Raw genomic sequence first — 23272 nt, forward strand, 5'->3', positions numbered from 1 at the left:
TCTATTTCTGCGCTGAGTCACAATTTACTTCAATTGTATTGGATTTGGCTGCAGCAAGGGTTTTGTGGACTCCAACACCAAACCCTCCATTGGCATAGTGGTGAGTAGATAATGAGTGAATTTTCATTTTTGGGTGAACTATTCCGATAAGATATCCCGTTCAAGAAAAACATAAACATACTTTGTGAGGCCACTGTGACCTTGACCTTTGACTTCTGGCTACCAAAATCAAATACAACTCCAAGCAAAAGTTTTTCCCAAATGTGAAATGATTCTCTCAAGTCATTCCGGAGATATTGCCTTCAAAAGGCAATAACCTTGTGACTGCTAGGAACCAAATTCTAATCAGGTCAACCTTTAGTCTAAGCAGGCAAGTAGTGATAATAGTCATTGGGGGGGACACGTTCTCCCCAATATTGAAATATGGTCAAATTGTCCCCCCCAATAAACTGAATTGTAAACTGGCCGATGAATAATAATAATAAAACTGTTATGCTATGTTGGGGATCGAGCTTAGACAAAGGATCGTAAACGAGGCCTGCGTGTGCTTTTCAAGGCCTGTCTAGAGTTTTGCTCTCTCTCAGGAGACAACCCTCCAGAGATTCGACAGAGCAGCCATGTTGTCTTGACCGGGGCCTGAGGTCAACTTGGGCCTTCTATTGGCCGAGAGCCAACAAGACCCCCGGCCCTCTCCAGGAGGGAGGCCGGACACTTCTCCGGTAATAAATACCGAGAGCTCCCCCAAATCAGTGCTCATTTCCCCGTGCACTGAAGATAGGACCAGAACCTCTCCAGGTTCCCTCCAGATGATCCAGACACTTAAGGGAGCAACCACAAACGTTTGTAGTTTTTATATTTTTTCTACTTTAAGTTCATTCAACTTCTTTTATTTTTTCACTTGAACTTTACTCTGAAAGGACCGCAGCAAAAGTCGAATACTCGCCGGCCGAGTTATCCACAGACTTTTCCTCCGCTCCCACAAATCATAGCTGCTCCGCCGCTATTCATCCCTGCAGAAGAGCAAGATTATATTCGCCAAGGCATTGAGACTTTTCGCCACGGAGAACGAGACCGATTTCTCTCCACTTTCCGGCCGCAGCTTTGCCCGCTGCCATCACACGAAGCAGCTGATCACTGTTTCCGACGGCCACGAACCAAATCCACTCGTCTTCCCCCGGAACGCGCGCGCCGACGCAACCAACCGCGGAACATCGACAAGTAAGAGGCTTATGTCTGGGCAGAGACTAGTTTAATTATTAGTGTGTTACTATTTGAGCGTACATTTGTGTGAGACCGCCGTGTCTAATTTTGTCCACATTGTGCCCGTGCGTCGTGACGTATTCGGCATTTCCGGCTACGTCACCGCGTTGTGTTACCGTCAGACCGACTTTACGGAGATTCTAACCTATTAAAAGATCGGTACACAGCGGGACGGATCTTAGTTCGTTCGCTTGGGTACCGAGTGGTAGAGTCCCCGCAAAGCTGTCTCTGACGGTGTTTGAGATCTCCTCTGATCAAATTATTGCATATGTGTTCCTTCCTCTCTCTCTTCTCTCCTAAACCCGCCTGCACGCACGCCCGAACTGCATCCACGCACATCACGTCTTATACACATTCTAGAATCTAGATAGTGCGGTCGCATCTCGACGCCATTTGGCGCTTTGAACCACGAGATAGATCAAAGTAACCTTTGTCCTCCATTTCCTTGTGGTCAAACCACATAGTGCATCGCCATTTTTGATCTCGTAACCCGACACCACGTGCACGCCTTTGTACGCCATTTTGGATTTCGTAACCCGACACCACGTGTAATTTGTACGCCATTTTGGATTTCGTAACCCGACACCACGTGTAACTTGTACGCCATTTTTGATTTCGTAACCCGACACCACGGCTTTAGACGCCATCTTGTCTCCATCTTCCCCGTACATATACACACACACACCCACCCACACACACACAGACACACAGACACACGCACACACACATACTCGCCTCCGGGTATACACATTGGAGGCATTACATATGTGTTACGATTGTAATAGATGCTTGTGGTGTTTTATCTTTGATATAGTGGGTTTGCTGTGATAATAGTCATTGAGTTACATTGATGTCATTATCTTAAATAAATCCCCTTTTATATTTAAAGTACCGGTATTTTTGTGATTCTTTGTGCATATATATATGTGAATACAGCTGGATTATGACTGCCTGTGCTCGAACTTAAAACCTTCACTGTTCATTATATAATCATTAATAGAAAATATTGAGATTTCTAATTGAACTTTTCAGATTATGAGACTGATCTTTATTGACTGATTGTTGGTCCCTGATTCCAGGGTGGTGCCCCGTCTTTGATAAATTATAATTACAACTTTTATTATTCTTAATTGATAATTTTATTGTTTTTCATTAATTATTTTATTATTTTAATTAAATAATTTTATTTATTTTAATAATCATATTTTATGATTATTGAAAATTAGCCAACATCCAGTCTACCTACTATTGCACAACACTATGATAACAAGCAAAAAGCAACACCCGAAATAGTCACTATGAAATTTTTAATGATTAAGGAATTACGGTGTAGTCCAGATGATACACTGTTTCTGGCAGCTCTGCTATGGTTTGTCCAATATCCCTTTTCCACCAACGCAAACCAGGTTCCAGTTCCAGGCTGGTGCTAGTGCTGGTTAGTGTAGGATCAATCGAAACCAATTTGCTAAACCTTTTGCTAAAATAACTGTACTTGTCTTCATAGATCTATAGCAATGCATATATTTCTGTTCATTGTTTAATAAATAATACAATAAAATATTATACATTGTGGGCCCTAACATGTTTTCTGTCTTATATCTTAAGTCTAATGTATACATGCTAATTTAAAGATATTTATGGATATTTTATATAAATTGACATACTTATGTAATAGTATTTTTAAAAATATAAAAAATTTATATAAAATACACATAAAATACACATAAACCTGTTTATATTACCAAGCACACATTAGACTTAAAATAAAGTATTAAACATTGATTTAAATAACAAAATAGATACAAATTTCTCTCGCGTGTGAATAATGAGTTGTGATATTTTGGTCCCCCCCAATGTTCACTTCATGACTACGGCCTTGAGTCTAGGTGTGACAGATGTAATGAAATGTCCTTTGGGCATTCCTGATATATCACATTCAAAACAGCAAAAAGTCATGTGACCTTGACCTTTTGACCTTCGACCACCAAAATCAAATCATTTCATCTTTGAGTCCAAGTGAATCTTTGTATTTTTGGGGGGGTTAGAGCTAGGCAATTCTCATTTTCTGCAACATTTTTCATGTTCCTGTAAAGACCTCAATAAATGTTTATTGTCCCAAGATGCATCACAAAGAAGATAATCTACAAGATGGATACCAGATAGGCTAACTCAGTTTTTTACAACTTTATCCTCTCAACACACATCTCATAAAGCGCTACACTGTCATGCCTGTTGTGGTACTGAGAATTTCTGTTGAGGTAGTGATATTTAATCTAATTTCATAATCTGGTGATTAGAGAGGCTAAGGTGAGCTGGAGAAGGAGTCTTTCTTACTACCACGGTCACAACTTCAGTGCAAGCCAACTGGTGGTTTTGTAATGAGCAAGACAAAAGTTGAGGGTAAGTGGAGCGGTCCCATTGTGTCCTGGTTGGCTGCTTGACAGAAATACTTTTTGGGCCTGACATGATAAACTCAAGAGAGAGGCTTTCTTCTGCAGTTCATCAGAAACATCAGCCATCTTTTTATTTGCCTCCTTAAGTAAAGCACAGTCCTCACACGGTATGGATGGCATGATTGTTTGACTAGCTTAACCACAAGGCTCTGGAGGGAGGAAGGGATGGAAGCAGGAGCGGTAGCCATTATTAACAGGATCCTGAGATCTAATGATTGAGATCTGATGCCTTTTTTGGATTTTGGGTTGTAAACTAGGATCTTAGCAGTCAAGTATAACAACTTGTTCAGCTAGAGGTTTCTTCCAGTTAATGGGGTAATTTTTCCTCTCCACAGTCGCCAAAGTGCTTGCTCATTGTGGAAACTGTTGGGTTTCTCTATAAAATGTTTTAAGGTCTTGACATTCAATGTAAAGTGCCTTTAGATAATGTATATTATGATTTGGTGCTATGCTAATTAAATTGAACAACGTAAACTAGGTAAGTATTAAAGCTGGGTGATGCTAGGCAGAAGTGACACTAGCAGGGGCAGTCGGAGCAGGTTGCAGTGCAAACAGCCTCTAAGTAACCCCAAATCAAAATTGCCCCCACACTGCTATTATTCAAAAAGGTCATACCTAGTGTGATGGAAATTTGACCTGGTGAGACTTCTGAAATAAAGAGATTAGAGAATCATAGTCTTTTAAGTATACTTTATTCCTTGCAAGGAAGGTCAGACAATCATACAGCATGAAAAGAGCATTCTGCAGAGGGAATGACCAAGAAACAGTTGCAGGCGTGCGCTTTTTATGCAGATGCAGTGAAGAGATCTGTGTGTGAATAGTTGAACTATTTGTGTGTGTGTGTGTGTGTGTGTGTGTTTGTATGTATGTGAAATATGTGTGTGAACTGAGTGAATAGTAAAATCCCAGGAGATAAGACCCAGACACAGGCTGAAGGCTTCTTGGGGGTCTTGGTGGGGGGAGACCAGGGGTTTTATTTATAACCGTTGCGTACGCACAAAACGGGGCCTGAAACGTACGTACGCCACTTCTCACGCAAACGTTGGGATTTATAAAAACAAACTTGACGGGAAAATTTGCGTATTACGTGAGGTGGTGAACTGAAGCAGATTATTGATCCACTTCATCATTTACATTAAAACCTTAAAAGCTTTAGTTGTGCTCGCGCGACATATCTGTTCCACACAAAATTTTTTATTGAAAAATATATAAAACAACTTACAGCAAATTACGTTCAGATTCCATTAAACAGCGGAGTTACAGAGTCGAGTCATTAATAGGTTTTAATAATATCTTCTAACACTGTGCATGTATTAAATCTCTGCAGTGAACGTGACTGTGCCATCAGGCGTGCAGAGCGCACGGAGCGCACTGGAGATCACTTACAAGAAATGAAGAAACTTTCCAAATAATATCCCAGAGTGGAGGTTAGGATCCACTGATGTGAGGTAATCGGTCCGATGCTCTAAATCAGGGGTATTCAACTAAAATTTAAAGAGGTCCAGTTAGAGAAAATGTCTTGAAGCAAAGGTCCGGAAGATCATAATGTCTAACTATTTAGTGTGATATATATTTAAGTAGCCTAGTAGTTGTATCAACATCTGCATGTAATAAAAAACCTGACTGTCAAATCAAATGTACGGAAGCGTATTGCATTCACTTGAAAAAAAAAAGTTCTGTTTTTCTGAGATAATTATCTCGGAAAAACAGGAAAAAAAATTAATTAGAAAAACAGAGCTTTTTTTACATGCTTTTATTTTGAAAGTGAAGTTCCTGTATAGACGCTATACGTCATGGCGCTAATATACGGAAGCGTATTGCATTCACTTGAAAACAATTTGCATGGACGTTTCGCATAGAGCCCTTGTTCAGCGGGCTGCATGTAGCTGCTGCACTCTTAGACAGTCTTTTGTTTGGCACGATTTCTTGTATTAGCGCCATGACGTATAGCGTCGCTTCAAACTGTCTCACAGGCCTCAGCCGAAGAAGGACACGAGAGATGGTTATTGAATCGGGACATCACACCCGTTTACTTTCCTTCACACTTCAAAACTTCTCTATCGACAGAACCCTCTTCCGTTAGAACCATTTTCAAAACAAGAGTCCCAACCAACACCCTGCTTATAACAGGAACTACACATCAATCTTCCATAATAAAGCCACTAAATAAAATAGCTTACACTAACAAACGAAATATATGAATTATGGACAAAAACGAAAACTATCCTCTATCTATCTGCAGCATATCCCCGAAAGATGGTCGAGACTTTCAACTGATGTTTTCAGGTTTATTTGAAACTTCCGTAAACAACACCGTAAGAGCGTGTGCCTCTTCGGAGGGTCGCTAAAACATCAAACTTTTCCTTTCTGAAGTTACAGATTCATAACAGTAAGTCCGCGTCTATACAGGAACTTCACTTTCAAAATAAAAGTATGTAAAAAAAGTTTTTCTAATTAATTTTTTTTCCTGTTTTTTTTTCAAGTGAATGCAATACGCTTCCGTACAAATGAATTCAGTACGATTCAAAAACTTTTGGACAATGTTTATTGTCACGTAACAAAGAACTGAACATATATGTATGATTGCAGATATGTATGTTCTCTCATTAACTAAATAAAAGTAGGGCTGCATTTCAAAATAAGAGAAAATAAATAAAATGTGAAAATTGTGCATGTTCAAATAAAGGGCTTAACTTCAGAAAAATAAAATAAAGGGAGCAAAAGCTTGAATTTCCCTTTTGCTGTTTCACATCTTGACTCAAAAGTCTCAACCAATTTTACAGATAATAAATCTCAACACATCTTAACAATTGAACAGTTTTAGAATCACTTTCTTCCCCTCTTATATCCCACTCCCCCACTTTGTTTGTCTGTTTCTCTCCCTTTCTCCGTCTCACTCCTGTTTCTCCACTTTCTCCGGCTCACTCCTGTTTCTCTCCCTTTCTCCGTCTCACTCCTCTGTTTCTCTCCCTTCCTCCGTCTCACTCCTGTTTCTCTCCCTTTCTCCGACTCACTCCTGTTTCTCTCCCTTTCTCCGGCTCAGTCGTCTGTATCTCTCCCTCTGTTTTCTCTACCTGTATCTCTATCTTTCTTTTTCTTTCTCCCGTCTTTTCATGTGTAACTTGCCTCTAACTCTCTCATCTGTCTGCACTGTGGAGTCGCAATGTTTACAGCCTGGAATGCACAGACTTGATTGGCTGAGTAGTATCACATGGGATGGCTTAACTCGCATGCAATTGGTCTGTGCGTTTCCTCATCCGCTAAACCACTACCGTAAAGACTACAAAAGCTGCGCCGGTTACAAATAGAAGCGCCCCGTCAGGTTTTAAATCATAACCTTCTGTTTTGGCTGTCGGTCCGGGTCCGTACGGGACGGCTTCTGGGTCCGGACCCGGACCGCGGTCCGCCTGTTAGTGACCTCTGCTCTAAATAAATAAATACTGCCGTGACACTGGTGCGTGATGCTGCGTGATGGATGCACGCGAATGGAAGGATATGGAGGAAGCGAGGATTCAGCGATGTCTGATCATCTAATATGGATTCTATTGATCTGTGATCTGTGATCGTTGTGCTGAACTGAGTCCTGTATCACTAAGATCGACCGACGGAACTGAACCATCCCAGTACAAACACGAGCATATAATAATAATTCTGTTCAATTCTATAGATTGAGGACATCAAAGCTGTCTCTGAATTTAATAATCCTGCAGTTTTGGATGATTAAAATACGAACAGACAATACAACAAGTTCCCTCAAATTCTGAGAGTGTTTTTTTTTTATGCCCCCACCTTTGAATTGGATCTTTTTTTTTATTTCATGCCCCGTTCTTTCTATCGTCCTCACACATTGTGTTATCCACAGCAGCAGCAGAGTATCAGTGTATTTTCTTTATTCATCACATCACTGCTGTCCCATAAAATTGCTCTTCACCTCCACCTCACTAACAAACACCTCGATGTCAGTGCCAGAATGTTTTGCTTCCTCTTCTCATCGCTTGATGCCGTGACTCTGTCATGACTCACGGTGGAAACCCATTGGTCAGCAGCATAATTTAATATTCATGACGTGCTTTGCATTGGTTGAAAGTGGGTTTGTGGAGGGCGGACTTAGAGGCAGATCCACGTACGAACGTTTCCAGGTGGACTGTGATTTACAAAGTGAACATTGCGTTCAGGTGTGCGTGCGCATGGTTTTATAAATTGGAATTTTCTTTTGCGTAGGCCATTCCCGGCTTTTGTGCGCACGTACACTTTTAGTATGAATCCCACGCACTGTTTTATAAATGAGACCCCAGCACAGTCTCAGATTTGTGGCCCTGATGTCGTTCTTTTTACCCTGTTAAAAGGTTTTTTTAGTAGTTTTTTCTTACTCTTGTTGAGGGTTAAGGGCAGGGGATGTCACACCCTGTTAAAGCCCTATGAGACAAATTGTGATTTGTGAATATGGGCTATACAAATAAAATTTGATTGATTGATTTTGGCAGTTACACAAGCAAATGTATAAGCAGAGATAATATTTAGTGTTGTATAATGGTAAAATTTTCCATTACACTAGTATACCTCACTACTATCTGTGGTGTATTGCACTTGTATAAAATATTAGCTGGAGAGATGTATACTGTTCTTCACTTGAACTTCTTCTCCTCTTTTCACCTTGCACTTCACACCTTTACCGTACAGCGCCCTCTGTTTCATTAACAGGACACAACATTTCCCCTTTTCTTGAAGGAATTACATCTTAGGTAATTTAGTAAAATTAAACATTTTAGTTAACAAAACATCCTGTCATAGTAGAGACAGAGGAATTGACAAATTCAAAATCATTTTTTAAGTGTAAAAATTAATGCAACTAAATCACTTATACAGTACAAAGTAACTATCACATTATGAATGGCAACATGAATACACACATTCACTTTTGGTACTCCAGTTTTATACGGTTTTGTAAATATTATATATAACTCAGTCTTCAGAACAGTATGAACTCACCTAACAGTATTTTACTTTCGGTTTGGTTTTACCTTACAAAAACACTGAGGTGGGTTTCTGACTAAAGTTTCGTCTTGGGCCTGGTTCCAGTGGATTAGGAACAACATTCTCTGGCACCGTTAACCCATCAAGCACAATCTCATTGTCCTTACTGGTGCATGCTTAAGCTTGCTTTGGAAAGTGTGCTAGTTTTGATGCATTTGACTTCCGTCCATCACTGAGAAGTACACTAAGTACTCGGTCCAACTTTCTTCATCCCAAGTCCCATGTGGCCCTCCCAAAGGGTCCCGTTATATCATTGGCTACCTTTTCCAATGGTCCATCAGGCAGCTCCACAGGTGTAAGTGGTGCAGGTGCAGTCTTTGCTGTTTTGACATTGTACTGACATGACACACATGAAGCTATCTTAGTCTGTACATATTTGTCCATTTGCGGCCACCAATATAACTTACGCAGTCTCTGCTTAGTATGCACTATTCCCTGGTGTCCTACATGTGCTAAGCCTACTACTCTAGACCGCAATGAAGTGGGAACGACCACGCGATCAGTGCCTCTCATGACAAGAGTTAACTACTGCCAGTTCATCTTGACAAGAAAGTACGGAGCAAGTTCTGATGACTTTCTTTCTGCATTTTTGCCATCCTGCTTGTATTTGACATTGAAGTTGTGTTAGTTCAGGGCAAGTCTCATAAGTCTCATAAGACCATCTTTGGATATGGTGTGGCCCAGAAAACGTAGTGATGTCTGGTTGAACCTACACTTTTGCATGTTCAGTTTGAGTCCTGCCTCATTAAGAGCATGCAGCACCCTCCGTAGGTTAGTATCATGATCCTGCTGGTTGACACCATAGCATATCACATCATCAAGATAAGCCTGTACTCCTGGTAGACCTGCTAGTATGGTTGACATCATTTTTTGAAAGGCTGATGGAGCCGAAGCTAGGCCAAATGAAACTCTGCAGAAACGGAAAATGCCCTCATGAGTGATAAATGCAGTTAAATCACGGCTATCCCGATGTAGCAGCATTTGGCTATAAGCAGAAGCTAGGTCTATGGTAGAAAAGACATTATCCCCTCACAAGTTAGTGAACAGCTCGTCCATGTGTGGAATAGGATGACAGTCACATACAATCGACTTGTTTGGCTCCCTAATGTTGACTCACATGCAAGGCTTTCCTTCCTCTTTTCTTTGAGTCACAACAATGGGGGAGACCCAGGGGGATGCATCAATGTGTTCTATGATGCCCTTTTCTTGTAAGTCCTTGAGCTCATCAGTCACAGCCTGCCTCACAGAGAATGGAAGCCTCCTCGGTTTCTGTTGTACTGGGACAGCATCCGGTTTAAGTTGTATTTTGTGCACAAATCCTTTTGCACATCCCATCTCCAGCAACTGAGCCTCTGGTGCAGCTGTGGGGATGTGCTTGGTATCGTAGATGCACACTGCACATTAAGGTCGGTAGGGCTTGTAGCAGTAACCACTGTGTAAACCTTAATACACATATGCAGAGCTACAAATAAATCTAGCCCTAACAGAGCAGTGCCTGACTTAACCACAACAAATGAGCCTGTTGTTGAATGTCCATTATGAGTTATTGTGGCATGCATACACCCTTTAACAGGTACTTTCTGTCTTGAATATGTAAGCAACACTATTGTAGGCTCAGCTAGGACACATGTAGGAAAGAGGGTTCTGTACATACTCTCTGGAATAATAGAAACAAATGAACCTGTATCCACAATTAGCTCATCATGCGTATGCTCCCTCACATTCACTTGTACAGTACAGAGAATTTTAACAGCATCAGGATTGTTCATGTATAATACAGTCAGTTCAGATATCACAACCTTGCGTACCTCCTTTTGAACAGAATGGCAAACTTTAGAAAAATGTCCAACTTTTACACATGAATTGCATGTTACCTTTGCCGCCGGGCATGAAGGCTTATTAGCTAAGTGGTTGGTAGATCAACATGGATAGCAGGAGGGATGATTCCCAGTTGTCTTTACCGCGGCAGATGCTGCCCTTGAAACGGATTTCCTCTTGTCCCACTGGTGGTTCCTCCGTGGCTACTTGTCTATGGCTCTCACGATGCAGAAGCAGCAGCGGTAGTAGCATCAGAGAGAACATCAGCATTCCGTAGTTCAGCCTCGATCCGTAAAGCCAGTGTAGTAGCTTTGGCCAGGGTCAGGTCCAGTTCTAACAAGAGTCTGTCTCGTATGCGCGTAGTGGCCACACGCTCTATCAGTTGGTCACGAAGCATTTGCTTCTCCATGTCGCTGAATTCACACAGTGCAGCTAGCTCCTGTAATGAAGCAAGAAATTGGTTAATAGTCTCGTCGGGTCTCTGTGCAATAAAAGAATCTTAATCTTAATCTTAATCTTCTTCACAAGTGCTCTGGAGCACCTTTGGGGAACCTTTTCTCGCTAAAGAACCTTTTTTGTTATTTATAGTTCTTTGGGGAACTGAATTAAAAAGAAGAGTTCTTCAAAACACGCCTAGCTCCACCTTTTCATGTTAAATCATCTTTTTTGGAGAGAAGAAGAATGTAACGTCGCCATTTTGTCTGTTTCCCGCCCTACACTCACGGTAAATTCAGTCAAACAATGTGATGACATTATTTATCTGTGGTGGAGTCTTAGTTAACTGTGATTTAAATTAAATTTCACGCAGAATAACACTTTTACCTCGTTGTAATGTTTTTTCTCTCACACCGTTTAAATAAAGAGCGAACTTTGCATGAGCTTGCTAGTTAGCGTTAGCCACGTTAGCATTAGCTACATTAGCGTTAGCTGTGTTAGCTAACATTACCCACTAGCACCATTCTTGAGGCTGTTAAAGTGAAGCCCATGACAACACACAATTCAACAAATAATAGTATGTTGAATTAGTTGCTTTCTCCATGTTTAACGCTAAGTGTATGATTTATTTATAAACTATTAATAACTGATAGTATCACTGATACTATAAGGTTAAGGTTACTTTATTTGCACCCATAGGTAGATTTGTTTTGCAGCAATAAAAAGAGAAGGCATCCATCCAAAACAGTACAAAATTATAAAACACAGACAGAAGACAAGACCACAAAAACCATGACAAAAAGTGCTAAAATGCATCGCTATCAATAGAAACTATTTACTATTTACTACTATTTACTATATATTTAGTGTTTGGGCAGATTTTAAAGGTTTAACTTATGTGGGAGAACAGCAAATGCATATTGTATTATAATTAGATTGATTCTAAAGTTATATTTTACAATTATATTTTGTTATATAAAAATAATAATTATCAGGGTGATTTCTTGCCAGATTTGCTCAAACTGTGTAATGAACTAGTCCGGAAGTTATTACTACCACTGCAGACCATGAAGGAGCGTGAAGCTCTGCGCTGCTGTTTGACCTGCAGTCTGCACAGCTGCATCAGTTAACAAGAAAGGGTAAGTAATCATTTGAAAAATTATATGTATATTAATGAATTTACATGTATTGTTCCATGGCATGTGTTATTGAGAATATCACCTTTGTCTTTACAATGTCTTTGCTTTTTTCAGGCCAGATTGTCAATGCTGCAGTACGCACAACAGCTGTTTATTATTGATAAGGTGAAGTGTTCTGTCTCACGTTCTGTAATTATTTTGAGTTTTGTGTTTGTTGTATGACTTATTCAAACATAACATTTATTCTACTTTAAGGTTTCAAATTCATGTTTAACAATACTTGTATTTTCTAATTCATCAGAATCGGATCAATCCTCTGGTCTATTGGTCAGGAACAACAACAATTTTATTCATTTTTTTTGTATATATGAATTTTTCCCCAGCCTCCTTGCCTAACTGTTGGGACAGGTTTATTGTGCTTCCTTAAAAACATCTTGCCTATCCCCAAATAAATAAGACAGGTGAAATTGTAAAGAAAATAGACGAGAAAATAGATGAACCAGTTCCCTCCTACACAGCAGGCCATCACTGTGAAGATGCATGGTGTTTAGATGCTTCTTGATGATGCCAGCGTGGACATCACCCTTGACCTGGCTGCTGCCTTTTTATTATATCACATTGTCCATGTTGAGTACCCTAAAAAGTTGAGAAAGACAATGCCCTTTCCGGATGCCCTGTGGTGTCCTGGATGGTTACTTAGATGTTCAACCATACATGTTTAACTTGATGTTGCTTTTACATTATGTTGTAATGAAAAGCTAAAACTGTCATTCTGATCACCAACACAATGGGAAAAATGCTGTTGTCAAGGTAAAGTCTCTATTTTTATTGTGAGGTTGAACTACTAATTCAATAAAAAAAAAAACACTGGACTGAATTGTTTTTTCAATTTCATTTGTTCAAATAATTTTCATTTCATCACTTATGTGCTGTTGTTTTTCTAAGGGAAAAACTTGATGGGTTTTCCCGAGGAGCAAGAACTTGGTTTAAGCAGGTAGATTTCAAAATAACTACTTTTAGTTTTCTAAAAAATACAATTGTAGATTTTCAACAAACTTTTCAACAAACTCTTGCTGAGTTCTATCTATCTGCCTGATTATGTATGTATTATGGATAGATGGATACATTATTGATCCCGAGGGAAATTTAGTTTAGTTAGTTTAGTTCTCTTTTGGTTTTCTAAAGCACCCAATTGAACTGGTTCTTCAGGGAACCTATAAACAAACGGTTCTTTGTGGAACCTTAAATTTTAGTTCTTTAAAGAACCCAATAAGGTTCTTTAGAGATCTCGTTGAGAAATGGTTCTTTGAAGAACCAATAAGTAAAAGGTTCTTTACAGAACCTAAAAAGGTTCCCCTATGGCATCACAGCGGAGAACCACTTTTGGTTTTTTAAGAGTGTAGGATCTTACGTGTCAAGTATAGGAACAAGACTCTGGCTTAATATATCTCTATTACTTGTATTACTTTTAATCATACATTTTTATACCAAAACAAAGTGTGAAAATAACACACATCAAACATACATCCCCACCATTATTAGGTGTATTTATCACAGGGAAAAAAAACATTAAAAAAATGTCAAATAATAATATACAGAAAATCCAGTAGGCTTATTTTGAAGCCTCTGCCTAAATATAGTTACAATTTCACAGTATTAGACAATACAAAGTTGAGATCCAGAAAATGATATTATTACCCATGAGAGTCAACAAATTAACAACAACATATATAGTCTAGTAAAAAGCAAAACAACAATCCAAAAAAGCCTCATCATTATCCCCATCATCACACATTTAGTCACACTGTCAAATTTTGAGTTCCCATAGAGGTTGCAGTTATGTAAAGTGTGTGTGTGTGTGTGTATGTTTATCTGCTCCATCATGCCACACGCATCATCAGCTCCTCGAGGGCTCGTTCTCTGTGGTTCTCGTGGACCAGCAGTACCTCTTTGATGGTGTTCTGCTGGAAGCCCATCTCATTAAACTGACTCAGCAAATGAAGGAACTCCTCCGCCTCAAGAAGAAGAGATTATATATTGATTATAAATGTGTAATGTTCTGTTGTCTCTAAGATGATTAAAGAAGATGCTGTGGCTCTTTGAATGTCCCACCTTTGTTTCACAGTTTTGAAACATCTCCAGAGCCTCTTCTACCTCAGCCATGTCATAACCCAGCTGACACAGGTGGTCACATGCTACCAGGTAACTTAAGATCTGCAGACACAAACACACAAAAGTTTATTCATACAGGACACATCAAGACCTTGTGGGTCAAAAACAAATGGAGAAAAAATGCTCAAATTAAAGTTGTCCTTCACTTTATTACCAGTTTATATTGAAACAAGATAACTTGCTGTATTGCTCAAAAATAGACAATATGAGGAGAGACAATAATACACTGTCAGCATATTCCAAAATATGATGATGCGTTCCTTTAATTGAGATTGGGGATGAAATGGGTGAACAGCGGATGGCTTTTGCTAGTGGCTTGAGAGAGTGAATAACAATGGGCTATTTTTCAAATCAATTCCAATTTGTGCAAATTAATGATGAGTGATCTGTGAGCACCAAAGTTAACCACAGTGTTCCTCAGGGTTCTGTGCTGGGTCAAATCTTATTCTCATTATATATGCTTCCACTAGGAAACATTATCAGGACACACTGCTATGCGGATGACACCCAGTTATACCTATCAATAAAATCAATTAACTAAACATGTTTCAAGGACATAAAAACCTGGATGACCCACAATTTTCTCGTATTAAACTCAGATAAAGCAGAGGTTCTAATACTTGGCCCTAAACACCTGAGAGATACATTATCTAATGATATAGCTGCCCTAGACGACATTGCCCTTGCTTCCAATGAAACAGTCAGGAACTTGGGAGTGATCTTCGATCCTGATTTGTCCTTTAATTCTCACTTAAAACAAATTTCTAGGACCGCCTTTTTCCACTTGCATAATATCTCAAAAATCAGACATGTCCTTTCTCAAAAAGATGCAGAAAAACTAGTCCACGCCTTTGTTACATCCAGACTTGATTATTGTAATTCCTTATTATCAGGCTCCAGCAGTAAGTCGTTAAAGACTCTGCAGCTTGTCCAAAATGCTGCAGCACATGTCCTGGAAGAGAGATCACATTTCTCCTGTATTAGCTTCACTACACTTCTGGTTAAATTTAACTCCTCACCTACATGGCCATTAATAATATGGCACCATCATACCTTAAAGAGCTGATAGTACCATATCACCCCACTAGCGCATTGCACTCCCAGAATTCAGGCTTACTTGTTGTCCCTAAAGTCTCTAAAAGTTGTACTGGAAAAATGAACTAAGTGTGGTTGAAACCTATTTTATAGTTGAAGAGTAACTTTTGCAGCCCTGTCTAAAGACTTTTATGACCTGAGCTGTTTTATGGTCTGAACTGTTTATGACCTGAAAACTGCCAGACCCTTTTGCCACTTATTTACCCTCCAAAGAACGGAATGTATGTCTGCTTATCTCCTTAGGAAACACATGTAAATCAGTTGTTTGCGTTTAGATTCCTCTCTCTCCTGCGCCTACAGAGAACCAGTCTGGATTGGTTCAGAGAGACAGCCCTCAGTTCTCCTATATAAGATGCTTGTATTTGAGTGTCCTGCATCTTCACTCTGAGATCCTTGTGACTCTCTGTGTTGATCCTTTCTGCAGAAAGCCCCTATTAAAATACACGTGGATAACTTTGGTGGTTTCCAGCCTCTTGTATTTCCAGATTTCCATCACAATTTGGTGTCAGAAGTGGGATCGCACGACTGGACGCATCTGGACTCGGTGTCTATGGTTGAGTGATCTTCTTGGGAAAAAGTTTCCAACCTTAACCTCCCCATTAGGACGGATGAGATGCAGGGACCGAGACCCGAGCCCGGATCGTCTCAGCGCTGCGATCTATCTGGTGAGGATCTGAGATTTCAAGTGTATTTTTATTTATTATTTTTTACCAGCAAACATAGTGTTACGAAGAAGTTGGTCTAAGGGTATAAGATCCTCCAGACGGTTGAAAGCTGTAAATTTTTAACCAAGGTTTAGAAGAAACCTGGAAGGTAGACTGACGAGGTACCTTATAGAGTTGTTTCGACTGCAACCACAGAGAGGACATAATACTGAGTTGTATTTGCATTGTGTCAGGCAACTCACCAAAAGCGCGCTATGTAGAGAACTTCTTTAAGGCACTATGATTCATGTTCAGATAAGGCAGGATATTTGAATGTGTTTTAAATGGATAAAAAAAAAAAAAAAAAAAAGAGATAAATTGAGAAATTACCAGAGACCAAGTAATTAAAAGGAAATTACTATTGGTAATATTATGTAGGGGGTATTACATTATTTTGAGGATGTTTATATTACTGAGTTTCCTATTTGCTCCTTACGATAGCGTTTTGGAGATTGATTGAAGACTTAAGGTAACTAATACTTAAAATAAAAAAATGTCTTTACATAGGTAAATGAAAAATTTGATGATTTGGATAATGGAACTGATCGGAGTAATCCTAATATGAACTTTATGTGGAGGAACTATGGTGACACAGCACTAAGTATGATACAAGTGTGGATGAAAGAATGTGGGTTTCCAGCTGGGGGGACAGCTAAAACAGCTGAGACTGAAGCTAGAGGAGAAAAAGTAAGTCAGGCCAGAAAAGTAAATCTTAAATTTCAGGCAGTTAGGAAGGTATGTGGAATGTGGTTAGAAGAATTGCATCAAAGGGACAGAAAACACACACTGGCAGGGACAGATAACACCTCACAAATGTCTCAGTGTCTCAAAATGCAGGTTTCCGAAAGACAAACTACTGATAGGAACATATGTTAAATATCAATGAGATGTATATGCTAATATGCCAACGCACACACTCACAGTGCTAGGGAAAGAGATTACATTCCTTATAGTTTTAGGAGCAACACATTCTGTCATCAAGAGTGATATGTTTGACAGACATCCTAAAATGAGCGAATGATTTGTTAGATCTGTGTTGGATTCAGGAAGCACCGTGGTTGAAAAATACATGACTCCCTTAATATGTAGTGATGGCATCACTGAAAATTCAAGTGTTCATTTTTGCTATCCTCATGTTGTCCAATTAATTTGATGGGAAGAGATGTAATGTGTCTTTTGGATATTTCTATCGTTTCCACCCCATCAGGAGTCATAGTGGTCCGAACGGCTGATCTGGATCCACCACAGATTTACACGTGCATTAAGTGTAATGCTGCTTCACTGTTATATGCGTATGAGTGGAAGCTCTGTTCATCTGTTGTCACATCCATCAACACTGATCTAGTGGATAAGGCACATTCAGTCACACTAAGAACAGACACCACGTGTATGCATCCAGAAGATTTATGGGAGAGATGCATGTTTTGAAAAAAGATGGTTTAGAGAAAGTTGTTTGAAAGAGAATTTAACACTAAGTTGCATGTTCTGGAATGAACATAGATGTGCTGTTTCTGTAATTTTACTCCAACCAGAAAATAAGTCACCCTCTCAATTCCTTCACAGATATTCAGAGGATGCTTTCCTTTTTTGACGTTCCTGGTTCACACTCACATGACTTGCTGTCAAAACACAAAAATGATGAATGGCAAGACTTGGGACCGTGGATAAAAAAAATGTGTCAATGCTGACGTTTGGGAAAAGACATCAGATCCTATGGTTCAGTATAATCCATTTTTGAAAGTGTTTAGAAAATGATTTACATCTGTTGTTCACACATTCAGGACTGTTTAACTGGTACCAGACACACATATAGATGCCCAATATGCATATGTATATTTACATTATGCAAACAACATTTCAAGGGCTCAAGGTAATCATGAAGTGGGTTTAATTTAAAACATGGAACCTGTGGTTGTCAGACCATGATCTGACAATATCCACTGAAACAGAAAGCCATCGATGGTATTACACCAGTTTTCAACTCTCTATTGAAGGCAGGTGTAATTGTTCTTTGCAAGGATTCACTAGTGCACACTCCGATTTTTCCGGTCAAGCATATTTTTGATGAATCACAACCTGATGATTTGCAATTCATCCGAGATTTGTAAGTTGTCAACGCCGCAGTACAACAATGCGCTCCGTCTGTTCAAAATCCTTTAACAATTCTTTAGCAAGTTCTGAAGGATAGTAAATTGTTCTCTGTTGTTGATCTGGCAAATGCATTTTTCAGCGTTCGAATTGATAAAGACAGCCAATACTGGTTTGCATTTGAGTTCAACAGAGAAAGTTATACATTCACATGCCTTCGTTAAGGCTATTGTGAATCACCGACTATTTACAACCAGGCACTAAAAGAAAGCTTAAGATCATTAGAGATAACACCAGGAAGTGCACTTTTACAATATGTTGACGATTTAATGATTTGTGCTCTAACTGAAGAATATTGTGAAAATGATTCTGTAGCTCTACTAAAACATCTAAATGCAGAAGGACATAAGGCAAGCCTGAAAAACTGCAGTTTGTAAAAGTACAAGTTTAATTTTTAAGGGCATGTGATCACAGCAGAGGGCAAATCCCTCTCCCCTGAGAGAGTATTAGCAATTCAAAATATTCCTAAACCTGTTACAAAGAAACAAGTGATGTCATTACTGGGAATCTGCTTTTATTGCAGATCATTTATTCCTAACTATGCTGTCCTCGAGGAGCCCCTCAGCGCAATCGCACACGGGCAAGGCCTACAAGCATATAGTATAGTTATATGGACTAATGACACAGAGAAAGCTTTCGCTAACTTGAAACTGACCTTACAAACGACCCCGACTTTAGGACTACCCAACCCTGACCGACCTTTCACACAGGCAGTTGACGAGAAGGGGGGCTACATGACATCAGTGCTACTCCCAGACCATGGGGGCAAACAGAGACCTGTGGCATTTTTCTCAGCCAAACTTGATCCTGTTGATACAAGCCTCCTTACTTGTCTTAGAGCTGTAGCAGCTTCAGATAAGACTGTCATGGCATCCAAGGATGTAGTAGGATACTCCCCACTCACACTGCTGGTCCCACATGCTGTGTCTATGATTTTGTTGGAACAAAAGAAATCTCATTTGTCTGCTGCACGCTGGCTTCGATATCATGTTATTCTGTTGGAAATGCCAAACATCACTGTGAAAAGATGTAATGTTCTAAACCCAGCTACTCTTCTTCCAACATAAGGAGATGGTGAACAACACAACTGTGTAGTAACAATAACTGAAGTTTGTTCCCCCAGACCAGACTTACAGGAAACACCATTGCAGAATCCAGACTTTGAACTGTTTGTGGATGGATCAGCATCTCGCAATTCAGACACAGGAGCAACTCAAGTTGGTTTCTCTGTGGTAACAGCACTTGATACATTGATTGCACGACCACTCCCTGCTTCTCTGTCTGCACAAGCAGCAGAGCTCACTGCTCTCATTGAAGCATGCAAATTGGCTAAGGGGAAAGGGGTGAAAATCTACATTGACAGTAGATATGCATTTGGTGTAGTACATGATTTTTTCACGATTTGGAAACAGAGGCAAACCAATTGCACATCATGCTCTAGTGTCTCTGATGCTTGATGCTGTCCTCCTCCCCAAACAGGTTGCAGTATGTAAATGTGATGCTCACACTTCTAATAATGACCCAGTATCACAAGGTAATGCCGGAGCGGATGCAACAGCAAGAGCAACTGCTCGCCAGCCGCTACCTGCTTCACACATTCTCTTTCAGGTCGACCCAACCACCCCCACAGCTGACCTGCAGGAACTCCAACTTAGAGCCACAGCAGATGAGCGTGCACTTTGGAGGAGATGTTGGCTGCACGTACACAGATGGGGTGTGGGTGGGCTCTGATGATAAACCTTGTCTGCCAAACTATCTGTTTCAAAAGGATCGATGTTGGCTGCAATTTTACAACACTGGTTAACAAAGGGGTTTTCCAACTACTCTCAGAAATGTTGTCACGTATGCATGATTTGGATTCCATTTGTTAGTACGGCATTAAAACAATAAAGTAAATATTTGGACATTGATTTGAGACAACATTGTGCCTACCACCCATCCAGTGGTGGAGCGGTGGAAAGAGAAAATGGCACACTAAAAAACAATTTGGCTAAATTTTAGGAGGAAACTGGATTGTCATGGTCGCTTGTTCTCATACAGATGAGAATGAGAATTAGACCAAAATATGGATTGAGCCCATTTAAGATTCTGTTCGGACGTCCAGCAAACAAGAGCAATTGCCCTGAATAACTCTCTGCGATGAAGAATGTGATGATGTTGTACTGGCTGTTTAGTCGGCTCTTATCAGTCCTTACTCCCTTTTGCGACACATACCTGTGTCCACAACAATGGCAGTTTGCTTTGCACTACGGTGATGATGATGATGCATTTTGAATCTTTGTGAATTGATGTATTTGATTTTTTTTACAGTAGTTCTCTTATGTTGTCATAAATGACAAAAAGGAGGGAAATGTACTGGAAAAATTAACTAAGTGTGGTTGAAACCTATTTTATAGTTGAAGAGTAACTTTTGCATCCCTGTCTAAAGACTTTTATGACCTGAGCTGTTTTATGGTCTGAACTGTTTATGACCTGAAAACTGCCAGACCCTTTTGCCACTTATTTACCCTCCAAAGAACGGAATGTATGTCTGCTTATCTCCTTAGGAAACGCATGTAAATCAGTTGTTTGTGTTTAGATTCCTCTCTCTCCTGCGCCTACAGAGAACCAGTCTGGATTGGTTCAGAGAGACAGCCCTCAGTTCTCCTATATAAAATGCTTGTATTTGAGTGTCCTGCATCTTCCCTCTGAGATCCTTGTGACTCTCTGTGTTGATCCTTTCTGCAGAAAGCCCCTATTAAAATACACGTGGATAACTTTGGTGGTTTCCAGCCTCTTGTATTTCCAGATTTCCATCACAAAGTAGAGTAGGAGCCAGGTTACACATCAGTAATGACATGACCTGGAGTCTCCACACAGACTCACAAAGATAGCCAAACGACAGCTCTTCTTCCTCCGCAGGCTGGGAGGCTCAACATGGATTCCAGGATTTTTTTCAGCAACTTCTACAGGTGCACCATAGAGAGTATCCTGACTGGCTGCATCACCGCCTGGTATGGCAGCTGCACCGCCCTGAACCGCAAGGCTTTACTGAGGGTGGTCAAGTCTGCTCAACGCATCACCAGGACGGAGCTGCCACCAACAGGATCATTAAAGACCCCTCTCAACCGCCATAAACTGTTTCTGCTTCCTTCTGGCCGACGGTACTGCAGCATCCGGGCCCGTACCACCAAACTCAGAGATAGCTTCATCCCCCAGGCCATAAGACTGTTAAACACTAACTCTAAACTAAATTTGCACAACCCAATCAGTATTACTTATATTCATTCATTCATTCTACTCAGCAAGATACTTTTATTTAGTTTAGAATTTATATTTTAGGTGTATATTTTTATTTCAATATATTTAATATATTTTAATTTATTTTTTATATTCAATTCTTTTAATAACATTTTTTGCTTTGGTGGTTTTTCAAATATTTTTCAGCATGGCACAAGAATTCCATTGCCAGCGACTCCAAGAATCTTGAATGTGGCTTTTTCTGAGGTTTCTACGTTTTTTTCCCGTTAATAGGGTTTAGTGATAGTTTTTCCTTACTCTTGTTGAGGGTTAAGGGCAGAGGATGTCACACCTTGTTAAGCCCTATAAGACGAATTGTGATTTGTGAATATGGGCTATACAAATACAATTTGACTGATAGATTGATTGATTGATTGAATTGAAATGCTGCATAGCGTCCTTGGGTCTCTTGAAAGGCGCTATATAAATTCAAGCTATTATTATTATTATTATAATGCCTTATTATGAACTGTTTTGTAAACATTGTTCCTCTGCAACTGGAACGCTATCAACTCTAGTTAGTCGGGTGTGATGTCAGTCTGAGGGCCGAGCTGCAAGGTGTAATGAAACGTGGCATGAGTGCTGTGGTTCAGATCAGCTTTCCCCTCAATGATCCTCCTCCTCAGCTCCACTGAACAGCCTTCAGCTCCTACTTGTCTCCTGACCTAAAAGCCCTCTTTTTCTCCTTGAGGAGGGCCTTTATGTCCCGATTAATCCACGGATTGTTATTGGAGAAATACCATACAATCGTGAGTACGGTGTTCTCTACACACAAGATAATCCTTTATTAGTCCCACAGTGGGGAAATTTGCAACGTTAAAGCAGCAAAAGGGCATTAAGGAATAAGGTAATAATAAGTAGCATGCAATACTTATAATGTAAGGAGAAATAAGAAAAATATAAAAAATATAGATGGAGTAAAAACTACATATACAGTGTAAACAGAACATGTACAGTGTGAACATACAGTGTTGCACATTGAATTTAATAGTGGTTTGTTCAGAGTTACACCATCTATCATTCACAAACACTGCCAGCCCTCTTCCTGCTTTCCACTGTCCTGTCCGCCTGTATCAGCTGGATCCGTCCAGCGCGGTGACCATGTCCGCTGGTGCTACAGTTAGCCAGGTCTCTGTAAACAGCATGATGCTACACTATTGGTAGTCCCTCTCATGCCAGTTCAACACTGCTAACTCGTCCATCTTATTGGGAGATCTTACATTTCCCATGACGATACCAGCTCACGGAGGATGTCTGCTCTCTCCACGGGCAGCACCATATAGGACCAAAGCACCAAAGCTCTTTACAGGGGGAAATCTGTATATAAGGACCAATTCTACCACCAAGATTTTGTCAGGTCATCATTCAGAAATGTCTTTAAATGGTAAATGGTTTTGTATTTATTATTTATATATCTAGTCTTGATGACCACTCAAAGCTCTTTACAGTACAGTTTTACATTCACCCATTCACACACACATTCATACAGTGCATCTATTAGCAGCACTTTGTTGTTCTATGAGGGGCAATTCAGGGTTCAGCATCTTGCCCAAGGACACTTCGGCATGCAGATGGGGAAGACTGGGGATCGAACTGCCGACCTTCAGGTTGGAGGACGACCACTCTACCCCTCAGCCACAGCCACCCCCTCAGCCACAGCCACCCATTTAACATCACCTTTCAGTTTTTTTTTCATACCTGCCATACTCAGCCAGCCTGCTTAGTGAAAATGTGT

General features: G+C 40.0%; 1 protein-coding gene across 2 annotated transcripts in view; it reads right to left on the reverse strand.

The window, feature by feature from the left end:
• Positions 1 to 8624: 8624 nt before the first annotated feature.
• ubap1lb (ubiquitin associated protein 1-like b) overlaps positions 8625 to 23272 on the reverse strand; it is a 50206-nt gene continuing 35558 nt past the window's right edge. Inside the window, exons 5-6 of one of the 2 annotated variants that reach the window (XM_035163737.1) lie at positions 14252 to 14353; positions 12945 to 14154 (exon numbers count right to left, since the gene is read on the reverse strand). In XM_035163737.1, the coding sequence (XP_035019628.1) occupies positions 14020 to 14154; positions 14252 to 14353 (237 nt within the window). In that variant the 3' untranslated portion in view covers positions 12945 to 14019. Of the gene's footprint in view, positions 11005 to 12944; positions 14155 to 14251; positions 14354 to 23272 lie in introns of those variants that run through there. The other variant, XM_035163747.1, reaches the window with a different exon arrangement.

This window comes from Hippoglossus stenolepis, chromosome 1 (assembly GCF_022539355.2).
Source record: "Hippoglossus stenolepis isolate QCI-W04-F060 chromosome 1, HSTE1.2, whole genome shotgun sequence".
NCBI lineage: Eukaryota > Metazoa > Chordata > Actinopteri > Pleuronectiformes > Pleuronectidae > Hippoglossus > Hippoglossus stenolepis.